Source organism: Mustela nigripes, chromosome 2, assembly GCF_022355385.1.
Source record: "Mustela nigripes isolate SB6536 chromosome 2, MUSNIG.SB6536, whole genome shotgun sequence".
NCBI classification, from domain to species: Eukaryota; Metazoa; Chordata; class Mammalia; order Carnivora; family Mustelidae; genus Mustela; species Mustela nigripes.
In genome coordinates, this window is record NC_081558.1 from 113927831 (window position 1) to 113940351 (window position 12521).

The following is a 12521-nucleotide window of genomic DNA, read 5'->3' on the forward strand; positions in this document are numbered from 1 at the left end:
GAGGGGATGATGGACATGGGAGTATTTTTTAACACTTTGATTTTATAATTTTATAGATGGAAACCTTGGGGCTTAGAGGGGTCAAGTGAGCTGCCAAAAGTCACACAAAGATCCTAGAACAGTATTCTTTATAACATACCACATCCTTTTGACTTGAACCATTTTTAACCTTGAACCATGAGATGTGCATGGTTCAGATTTTTTTTTTTTTCCCAACTATTCCAGCTAGCAGCTTGAGGAGCACAGGCTGGGTTACGACTGGGTCTTCATGTGCGTGGCCCTGAACTTATGGGGCTGCATTGTTAGGATTCTTGTTCTCTAAGACTCTGTCGTAGCAATGATAGCTGCTATTTGTTTATTGGTTCTGCCAGGTATGGCATTTGGCCTTTTGATTGTCAATGCTCCAAGAACCCTCTAGGATAGTAGGATTATGATCCGTATTTTTCTGATGAGGAAGCCGAAGGGTGGCGGGAGGGGAATGCTAAGGGCAGAAGTGATTGTGACAGGAGAGGGTAAAGGCAGTTTGAACTGACTTTCAAAATGAGAAGGGAAGAGAAGGTTCAGAAGAAGACAGGATGGGGAAAGCCACCGTGTGTGTTATTTGATCACTCTTTTCGGGACTGGTGCCCTCGGGTGGCCATCATCTCCTCAGACTTGTGGTAAGTTCTTAAACCCCTGTGAGCCTCAGTTCCTCATGAATAAAACAGTGGTAACGATATCTATCATGCAAGATGTTGTTCCTTTTGCTGGTTCCTTGGGGATAGTTGGTGGTTTTAATTGAGCCATAAAATTCTTTGGGACCTCTATATCCTTGGGAGCTAATGAAAACCAGGCACATCAGGCTAGTGTTAGCAACTGAGGGAAAAATTATAGCAAATATAGAAAGATGAAGTGTGAAATGAGCAGAAAGCCCCAGCAGAATGTCTTGCATGTCATATTTTATCACTTTGAGTTTTGACTTTGAGTGGTTAACTATGGTTTTTCAATTTCAGGAGATGAGGTTTCAGTGCATTACGACCCAATGATTGCAAAGCTGGTTGTATGGGGTGCAGATCGCCAGGCAGCCTTAACAAAACTGAGGTATAGCCTTCGTCAGTACAATGTGAGTGCCCTGGGGCCATGTTGGGGACCCCGATGATCTGTGTCTCTCCACAGCCAAGGATGACTCTCGCAATTGGGCAGCCTTTGTCCTTGTCAGCTTATTTCTACCAGTTACCCAGGTGGCAGGAACAAACTGATTTCACATTCCCATGGGTCAGAATAGACTTTAATGACTTCTTGATTCAGCTAGAAAAGAAAAATTGCAGGACTAAAACTGTTAATGTCAGTGTTATACTTTGGTGACATCTGATATTAAATTCATATTCATCCTGTTAGATAAGGCCAGCTGCACAAGTGTGGCCTACAGTCTGGTTTTATTTTCCCCAAAGGAAAATAATTGTTTTCACTTTTATCCATTTGACAAAGTTTGTTGCTTTTTTGTAGCACGTTAGTTTCCTTGGTGGAATAAGCTCCAAACCACACTGATGTAGCTTCATAAAAGGATTTATTAACCCGTGACATCCAAAGTGTTATATAGCATTAATTTGACCAAACTTCTCATCTCTGTGGCTCCAACCACGCAGGTCTCCTTGCCATTCCTTGGAACCCATGTGTTCCTATTCTGTCTTCCAGAATGTTCTTTCCACACATAATCACAGGCCTCCCTCCTCACTAGCCTCAGCTCCTGCTTACTTCAGAATCCTTCCCAGGCTTCTCCATTTTTTTTGAAGATTTTATTTATTTATTGCGAGAGAGAGGGTATGCACATGCATGCATAAGTGGGGGAAGGGCAGAGGGAAAGGAAGAGAAAGAATCCCTAGCAGACTCACATTGAGCACAGAGCCCCAATGCAGCGCCTAATCCTACGACCCTGAGCTGAAACCAAGAATCATTTAACTAACTGAGCCACCCAGGCTCATTCATTTTTTTTTTAATTGAAGTATAGTTGATATATAATATTATATTAGTTTAGGTGTACAACAGAGTGATTCAATTCTATACAGGACTCATCACAGTAAGTGTAGCTACCATCTGTCACCAAAGTGATCACAGTATTAGTGACTACATTTCATATGCTGTTTTTATTCCTGTGACTTACGTATTTTATAACTGGAAATTTGTACCTCTAGATCCCATTCATCTGCTTAACTTGTCCCCCTCATCACCTTCCCCTCCGGCAACCACCAGTTCTCTATTTATGAGTCGGTTTCTGTTGTGTGTTTGCTTTGTGTTTTAGATTGTACCTGTAAGTGAAATTGTCTGATACTCATCTTTGTCTGACTTATTTCACTTAGTGTAATACCCTCTAGGTCCATCCATGTAACAGATGGCAAGATTTCGTTATTATGGCTGAGTACTATGCCATTATGTGTATACACCATATCTTCTTTATCCTTCATCTATGGATAGACTCAACTAGGGGAAATCATGTTACAGTAAACATAGGGGTACATATATCTTTTCTAATTAGTGTTTTCATATCATTTCATATCATTTTGGGGAAATAGCCAGCAGCGGAATTACTGGATATATGGTATTTCTGTTTTTAATTTTGGGGAGAGCTTTCATACTATTTTCCACAGAAGCTGTACCCATTTACCTTCCTGCCAACAGGGCACAAGGGCTCCCTTTTCTCCATGTCCTTACCAACACTTGTTATTTTTGTCTTTTTGATATTAGCCATTCCGAGTGGTATGAGGTGATATCTCATTGTGGTTTTGATTTGCATTTCCCTGATGATGAGTGATGGTGAGCATCTTTTCATGTGTCTGTTAGTCATTTGTCTATCTTTTCTGGAGGAAAAAAACGATGTCTGTTCAGGTCCACTGGCCACTTTTCAATTGGATTATTAGGTGTTTTGGTGTTGAGTTGTAGGAGTTCTTTATATATTTTGGATATTAGCCCCTTATCAGGATATATCATTTCCAACTATCTTCCCCCATTCTTCTCCCATTCCCTTTTCATTTTGTTGATGGTTTCTTTCCCTGTGTAAAAGCTTTTTAGTTTGGTATAGTCCCAGTAGTTTATTTTTGCTTTTGTTACCCTTGCCTGAGGAGACATCTCCATAAATATTTTTGCTTAAGCTGATAGCCTAGAGATCACTGCCTATGTTTTATTTTAGGAGTTTTATTGTTTCAGGTCTCACATTTAGGTCTGTAATCCATTTTGAGTTTATTTTTTGTGTATGGTGTGAGAACGTGGTTCTAGTTTCATTCTTTTGCATATAGCTGTCCTGTTTTTCCAACCCCAGTTATTGAAAAGATGGTCCTTTCCCATTGTATGTTCTTGCCTTCTTTGTCATAGATTAATTAACCATATAAGCATGGGTTTATTTCTGGGCTGTCAGATCTGTTCCATTGATCTTTGTGTCTATTTTTTGTGCCAGTACCATAATGTTTTTATTACTACAGCTCTGTAGTGTAGCTTGAAACCAGGTCACCCCATTTAAAATAAGGCCCTTTGCTCTTCTCTGTCCCCTTAGCCAGCCTTATTTTTCTTCATGTAGCCTGATATCATATTAAATACTTGTTTATAGATATTGCATGTTATCTGTCCCTAGAATATAAGCTCTGTGAGGTTTCATTCCTCATTGTGTCCCCAGTACCTGGATCAGGGCCTGGCACCTAACGGTGCTCAGTAAATGGCTGTTAAATGAGAGATTGGATGAATGAATGAATGAACCCAAGGCTCGGATAGCTGGTTTCATTTTATGCCTTTTTGTTTTTATACCAGTGTGCAAAGTTTGGACTTTAGTGTCGGAAGTTTTTTTGAGGTCATTTAATCCTAACCCCTCTTCAGTGTAGCAATCCTATCCTCATTTTGCAATCTTCCTGTTGTGTGGGAGTATTCTGAGTGGGATGTCTTCATTATCGTGCAAATAAATCTCATTTAAGTTTCTTAACATTTATCACTTTCCTAGCATGAGTCAATTAAATGTCTCCACACTACCTACCCTAACATCATTTCCTATTTCCTCTTTATCATAAAGAGTGAAATGTAGGGACGCCTGGGTGGCTCAGTTGGTTAAGCAGCTGCCTTCGGCTCAGGTCATGATCCCAGCGTCCTGGGATCGAGTCCCACATCAGGCTCCTTGCTTGGCAGGGAGCCTGCTTCTCCCTCTGCCTCTGTCTGCCTGTGCTCACTCTCTCCCCGCCCCCCTCTCTCTGATAAATAAATTAAAAAAAAAAAAATCTTTAAAAAAAAAAAAGAATGAAATGTAGTCCACTACATTTTAAAATGTATCATACAATACAGCTTTAAATGTTAAGTCCAAATAGATGGTGATGGTGAAGTGGGGTTTTTTGTGTTGTTTTGGTTTTCCTACAAGTTGTCCTACTGCCACCATGTGGCACCGTCGTAGGTTTTCAGTTTTCCTTGAGAGTTGTCCATTGCAGAAAATACTTCATTGTAGAAAACACTCCTTAAGAGCAGATGCCATAGAAACAATTTTCTGAATGTGTTGTTTTCCCTACTCACTGGGGATGTGGGTTTTATTCTCTTCCTAGATAGTCGGACTGCATACCAACATTGACTTCCTCCTTAACCTGTCTGGCCACCCAGAGTTTGAGGCTGGGAATGTGCACACAGATTTCATCGCTCAGCACCACAAAGAACTGTTTCCCAGTAGGAAGGCCACAGCTAAGGAGTTTTTATGCCAGGCAGCTCTGGGTCTCATCCTCCAGGAGAAAGCTGTGTCTGATATTTTCAATGTTCAGTCACAAGGTATGGAATACTTTTCCCTTTCCTCTGCTTGTGAAGTCGGTGAATAAAGTGCTTTTCTGGAGGTGCTTTTCTTCCTTTATGCCACTCTTGTGTCCCTTTTCTTTTCTCGGTGATTGACAGTGTCTTCTGCCTGTGTGGTTTTTATGTGAAGTAGAGTGCATTCACATATCATGCATATGCCCCTAAAGACTTTTTAACCCACTAAATATAACTTAATTACTTGCCTAACAGTGTTGAGATGGATCTTTTTTCAACCAAATGCTAGCTAGGTCCTTCCTACACCCTGTGCTGACTCCTTCCAAAGCTTTTTTAATTTGCCGCTCCTTTTGAGGTCCTATGTTCTTATATTTTCTTACTGTGGCAACTTCCTTGGTCCTAGGAACCAAAGACAGAGCACTGGAGACTCAAGATTCTCTTGGGTTACCTGAGATTTACCATTGTGTTATTTCCTCCTTTCCTTTCCTATTCCATGCTCCAGTTTCTGGCAAACCAGAGACCTCGGTACTTGCCTCGAATCAGAGGATCTGAGCACGGGAAGGACTGTGGCGGATATTCCTGGTTGCTTCATGCACACATGTCTGCTTCAGCACCCCGCACGGCATTGTTGCTCAAGCTCTTCCTAACACCTCAGGAAGCTAAAAATTTGTAACAAGAACTCATTAGCCTATTAGGGTTTCAGTCAGCTCTTCATTTAAAAGTTCTTCCCTTTAAATTGAGCAAAATCTGAACCCTCCCAACTTGCTTCAAAATATTTATTTCAGGCTAACTCCTACCTTTGGAGCCAATAAGAAAAAAAATAATAATAATCCATTTATCTCTTCATTATTTTTAGGATTATTATAGGATTTTATTATTAGGATTTTTAATTTCTAGATTCATTTAAGAAAGTTATATCGAAATCTTAAAATATATAACTACTTCTCATTTTGTCCTTTTACACTATGTGAAATGCCTCTAAATATGCCCACCCGGAGTTCCTAAGCCTGAACATAGCATCGTTAGAGTCGAGTATCCTTTTTTTTTCAAGATTATATTTATTTATTTGAGAGAGAGAGAGAGAACAAGCTTGAGAGGGAGAAGGTGCAGGGGGAGAAATAGGCAAACAAGCTCCCCACTGAGCAGGGAGACAAACACCAGACTCGATCCCAGGTCTCCAGGATCATGACCTGAGCCAAAGGCAGACACTAAACCAACTACCCACCCAGACACCCCAGAATCAAGTGTCTTCTTACTGTCCTTCCTCTTCACAATTTATAACCAGCAAACATTTGAGCCTCAGAAGAAATTGCTTCAGTTCAGCTGTGCTGTAACTCCTGGATATTGTCCAACAGAGGATGAACACACAAGCCTGTGGGCGGGACGAGTGACGCAGAAAGAGGCGAGGCGAGAGAGAAATAGTGAGTGGTGGAGATTTGGTGACCTGGAATGCATTTACCCAAGAAGGGGAGACCTCTGGGCTGCTTACGCCCCCAGAGGAAGAACGTTTCGGCTGCACACACTCTGATTTTTCAGAGAAGCTGGAATTTTTCACATGACATTTCCTGAGATGTAAATGAAAGTGTCTAATTTAAATTTAAAGCAGTAAGGACAAAGAGGACACATTTGAGCTACCAGCGTAGGGCTGATGTTTTACATTTTCTTTTGAAAAGTATAAAGTCAGGCCTGTTGTTTGTAAATTTCTTGCTGAATTTTTATTTTCTTCTAGATCAGTACTCCCCTTTTGCATCCAGCAGTGGAAGAAGACTGAATATCTCTTACACAAGAAACATAACTCTGAGGGATGGTAAAAACAGTAAGTAATGTTTTATTAAAAGAGGAATGTGCTTCAGAGAAATAGCTCATGTTCACCTGGAATAAAAGGGCCCACCCCAGTCACGGAGCATTCAGTTACATTTTTGAAGCTCCCTAGTCTAACCGTTGGTAGGAATACCAGGATTGATGAGCTCAGGTGGTACAATTAGTGGTATCTTTCTTCTTTTTCCCTTTTTCTGTATTTTGTATCTATTTGAAAAATATGTCATAAAACATAACTAGCAAAATGACTAAAATGAAATATTCCAAGATGTTAGGTGACCATTGGGTAGCGGGATTTGAGGTGGTTGGTGTCCCCCCACCCCAACCCTGCACAGGCCACGTCTTTATACTTTCTTTGCCTTGCAGTTTTTCTTCAGCAAGAATGTACTGCTTTTAAATACGAAGAACAGTATCCAAAACTACTCTAGGGAGAAGGATTACCTACCAGTCAGGCAGTGTTTTAGGTTGAAGTGAGTTATTAAGGAGCTATGATTTATTAAGTGCCCAATCACATGTAAATTTTTATATTCACCAGAATAGGGGCACCTTAGTGGTTCAGTCAGTTAAATGTCCACCTTCAGCTCAAGTCATGACCTCAGGATCCTGGACTTGAGCCCAGTGTCTGTCTGGCTCTCTGCTCAGCAGGGATTCTGCTTCTCCCTCTCCCTCTGCCCCTTCCCACCACTCTTGCTCTCTTTCTCTCTGTCTCTCCCTCAAATAAATAAGTAAAATCTTAAAAAAAAAATCTGTCTTCACTATAATTGAATGAGGGGGAATCCCTGACATTCCCATGTACAGCTGATGAAACTGAGGTAGAGAAGGTGAAGTGACTTACTGAAGGTTTGTGACATTGACACCCAGCCTTTCTGATCTTGACTCCTATGCTGTTTTTACTTTTCCAGTGGGAAGTTGATTTTTGACTGCAAGCTAATTTGAGTAGGCTGAAGGTGGGACTGATTTATTATAATTGAAGCCAGGAGAGTCTGACACCAAAAATTTAAAATTTTTTATATATTTGTGGCTGGAACAGTGTATCAGAGGGATCAGAGTCCCTTGATAGCAGTATCCCTTCTGCAGCAGGACGGTTTGCATGGGAAGTGACATTGGTGTGGAGTCAGAGCTGGGAGGGCTGCCTAACCTTGAACGTGAGGTTTCATTGAACTGTGACGGCACCATTACAAAAACCGTGCCTCCCAGGTGGAACAGAATCCTCCTGCTCGCTCATGGCAGTACCCTCCTCCCCAGACAGAGTAAGATCTTCTTTATCTCAACTCTCTGTAGACATCTGTTTGGTTTTTAGCAAACTCCTTTTTCACAGAAGTTGATTGGGTTACAGCTCTTGAGATCTTTTTTCATCCTGAACCTAGATGGTCATTACCTTCAGTGTGTTGCATATATGGAAAAAAAAATGTTTGCCAACATCCCTGATAGAGTAGCGGTCTACAAATGGTTAACCTATCCATTTTATGCTGGTATGTTTATTTAATTCATTCTAAAAAAACACCTCCTCCAAAACCAGGGATGATCTTACTCTAGACTCCTGTATACCGAATAGAAGTATCAGTAGCAGTAAAGTTTCAGTGGCCTTTTCAACCTAAATTAAACAGAAAAATTGCATATGTGATTAAAATTCAAATGAGCCAGCTGTGTTATTTGGTATGGCTCTTCACCAAGGCACTTAGCAGTGTTTTGAACTATGGTACATTTCTTGGAAATTTTTAAAATTTTTAATTAAGAGAATGAATACACGATTGAAAACCAGCATGGTTGCTGTTCACTACATCTTTTGGTGGTCTTTTTCAGCAATGACCCAGGCCTGAATGTAACAGCTTTCAGAAATGTTTTGATGGGTGTCTGATAAATGCTAAGTAACAGTAGTCATGATTGAATGAGTGCATATACCAGACAGGAAGTCATAAGGGCCAAGAAGCAATTATGAATCTAAAGTAGAACCAACTCTTAATTATCTCAGTGCAAATGATCAAGTATTTTAAATACTTAAGGCTTGAAGAATATCCCTACTTTGTTGCTAGTGACCATGCTTCACAAAACCCTGTCCTACCCTCAATAATAAGAACAAGAATAATAGCTAAGATTTATTGAGTGTTTTGTATATGCCAGATATTAAGTGCTTTCCATGAATAATTACCATTTTCAGAACAGGCCAATGAAATTGGTGTTATTATTAGTGTCAACTTTATAAATGGGGAACCAACTTAGAGAGATTAATAATTTTCTTAAAGTCATTCCAGAAGTAATTGGTGGAGTCAGAATTCAAACCCACACTCCAGGGTATATGTGCTAACCTAACACTGCACCATGCTACACTTCCATACCTTATTAAATATGTAAGAGGATGGGATGCCTGGCTGGTTCAGTCGGTTGAGCAAGCAACTTGATTCTGGGGTCATGAGTTCAAGCCCCACATTGGGCAAAGAATATGATGATTTATAGATTATATAGATTTTATCTATATTCTCTATAGATATATATAGATTATAGAGTAATTATAGAAAATTAATTTAAAAAATAGAGAAGAGGATATTTAACATTCTCTTGTGGAGATTTCTAGATAAGTAGGGGAGGGAAGAACAAATTCAGTTACCCATAACATATGAAAGAATTTATTCTCTTTGGTGCAAATGTAAATGGGATTGTTTTCTTTCTTTCCCTTTCTGCTATTTCATTATTAGTGAATAGAAATGCAACAGATTTTTGTATGTTGGTTTACATATCCTGCAACTTTATTGAATTCATTTATTAGCTCTGTTTTTTTGGTAGAGTCTTTAGGATTTTCTTTGTATGGTATCATATTATCTGGAAATAGATAATTACTTCTTTTTTATCCATTGAATGCCTTTTATTTATTTTTTTTCTTGTCTGATTGCTCTGGCTAGAACTTCCAGTACTATGTTGAATAAAAGTGGTGAGAGTGGACATCCTTGTCTTCTTGCTGACCTTAGTGGGAAAACTTTCAGCTTTTTATCATTGAGTATGTTGTTAGCTGTGGGTTATCGATAGATAAATGGATAAAGAAGATGTGGCATATATACACAATGGAAGACAACTCAGCCTTAAGAAAGAATGAAATCTTGCCATTTGTGACAGCATAGATGGACTTAGACAGTGAAATGAGTGAAATAAGCCAGAGAAAGACAAATATCATATCATTTCACTTATATGTGGATTCTAAAAAGCAAAACAAGTGAACAAACAAACAGTGAAGAAACAAACACAAAACAAACTAGTGTTTGCAGAAGGAGGGGGAGGCAGTAGATGAAATGGTGAAGGGGATTAAGAGGTACAAACTTCTAGTTATACAACAAGTAAGTCATAGGAATGAAAAGTACAGCATAGAGAATATAGTCAGTAATATAATACACATCAGGGTAAGCATTTCATAATGTATATAATTGCTGAATTCACTATGTTGTATACCAGAAACTAATTTAATATTATATACCAACTATAATTCAAGTTTTTAAGAAAATTTTTAAAAGAATTTAGTTTTCCTGGCAGTGTGTTTGCTGTATTTCTGTTGGCATTCCTGTCATCTGAATACATTTCATATTTCATAAATTGAAAAAACCCCTAATGTTTAATTGGTACATTTTCTCTTAAGAAGGGTCGAAAGATACTGGCAAGGTATAGGTTGGAGAAGTTTCATTTACTCATGTGTTCATTACAAACATATGTTCTTGTATGTTCATTACATCTGTTTTCAAAAAAACAGATGTTTTGAGTAATATGAAGAAGAGGAAAAAACATGTCTTTGTCCCTACTTTCCTCTCTCTAGGAATTCACCACCTAGCAAAGAAAAGAGAAATGCGTATGTTGGGAAGATAGGTGGTGTGGTGGTTAATAATGCAGACCCTAGGGAAGCCTGGGGGGTGTGTTGGTTAGGCATCCGACTCTTTGGCCTGAGGCCCTGAGACCCCTAAGCGTCATGGGATCGAGCCCCACATTGGACTTCACAGTCAGCACGGAGTCTGCTTAGGACTCCCTCTCCCTCTGTTTCACTGTGTTTTCTCTCTGTCTCTAAAATAAATAATTAAATCTTACAATAAAATAAAATAAACATAATGCAGACCTTGGAGTTAGGCTGTTATGAGCGTGATCCTGATTCCTCTGTTGTCTGTGACCCTTGGGCAAGACACACACTCTAAGCGTCAAGGTCCTCAATCATAAATAGGAATGAAAGTAATAATTACTTCCTTGGGTTGTTGTGGATATTAAATGAGACAGTAGAAAGCTCATCGTGCAGCATATAGGAAGCAGTCAGTAGACATTAACTGTCATCCTCCTCCTCATCATCATGACGAAACTACCCCCTTGCTACTATTGAAAGACAAAGTAGATATATATGTCACATGTTAATTAAAAAAAAGTTGGAAAAATAAATAAAAAGTTTTAAGTTGTTTCAGAACAATATGTTTAAGAATATACTATTTTTATAAAAAAAATACGTTTGTGCATTCTGAAAGGACTCACATTAGAGAGTTTAACAGTAGTTACAGAAGGCAATAGAGAGGACTTTCCCTTTTTACTTTATATACTTCAGTATTTGACTTTTGTTAAGTTTTATTTTTGTACTTTTTTACAAAACAGCTGATAAAGAGAAAAATCATTCTGTCATAAAACTGGATGAGGAAAGAATCATAATGGTGTTTTATATGCAAATATTTATTGAAGTGTTTGGAGGAGAGTAAATTCATTCCAGCTAGACAGACTTTTCCCAGGGACCATGACTGAGCATGACGTGACCGCGGGGCGAGGTTTCGGTTTGGTATGGCTGGGGACTGACAGCATGTTTTAAGGGGAGCATGAGCAAAGAGGCACAGCAGGGGGAAGACTGGAGGCACATAATGGAGAACATTAATTGGCCCATTTTCCCATTTGGTTGTAATATAGGACCCTATAGAAGAAGAGTGGGAAGTAAGACTGAGAGTTCAGGGCCTTCAATACCAGCCCAAGAATTCTGAATATAGTGGAGACACATTAGGAAGCATCAGCTGGGAGGGCTGAGACAGGAAGCAGGAAGTCCCAAGAAGACCTCAGTGTTGTTTGAGTGGGGAATGAGAGGAAGACATGAGTAGGACAGATAGGGAAGAATTTGGCAGTTTTGTAGTGACTATCAAATGTGAAAAGCAAAGGAGAAAGTAAGAAGGACAGGTTTTCAACCTGGATGACAAGGAAAGTAGTAGTGTCAGTCATGGAGCTCACAGGGTGGGAGGGAATGTGGGAAGAGCGGGGAGATGATTTATTGGGCCCTCCATATTTACTTTAAGGTGCGATAGAGCATCCAGCTGGGAATGACTAATCAGAGTTCTGGAGAAGGAAGGTCAGGGCTGGAAATAGATTTGAGCTGGCAGCATCAAAATGGTGGTTAAAGTATCAGGAGTCGATAAAATGACTTTGGTCTGCATTTTCTCGGCCGCAAAACTTTTGATTTCCATCTCCTAGGAAGGTCTTCTCCAACCACCCACCCCCACCCCCATCTCCTAGGAAAGTCCTTAACCAATTCCGTGTTCACATAATACTATGAAATATATATTGTATTTGTATCCTCTGTTACAGTTTGCAAAGCACTTTCACATTTAGTAAATCATTGTTACATTCTCATAACCATTTAATGGGTCAGAATGGACCAGGATATCAGGACTCTGAGATTTGAAATGATTTAGTCAAGATCACAGAGGTGATCATGCCACAGATGGCAGATTTGGATCTTAAACCAGAATTACTCTCTTCCAATCCATTGCATTTCCTACTTTAACACTGCAACTTTTCTTGTTGAAGGAAAATCATCTAAAATATCCTACAACATTAGAAGAGCTAAAACTCCACTTTTTAAAAAATTTGAATTCCAGTGTAGTTAACATACAGTGTTGTATTAGTTTCAGGTATACAGTAAGTGATTCAGCAATTCTGTACATTACTCAGTGCTCATCATGATAAGTGCA

At 39.3% G+C, this 12521-nt stretch overlaps 1 protein-coding gene across 1 annotated transcript in view; it reads left to right on the plus strand.

Moving 5' to 3' along the window:
- MCCC1 (methylcrotonyl-CoA carboxylase subunit 1) overlaps positions 1-12521 on the plus strand; it is a 56743-nt gene that overhangs the window by 36224 nt on the left and 7998 nt on the right. The window contains exons 12-14 of the mRNA XM_059391464.1: positions 993-1102; positions 4548-4764; positions 6470-6556. Coding sequence (XP_059247447.1) covers positions 993-1102; positions 4548-4764; positions 6470-6556 — 414 coding nt within the window. The remainder of the gene's footprint in view (positions 1-992; positions 1103-4547; positions 4765-6469; positions 6557-12521) is intronic.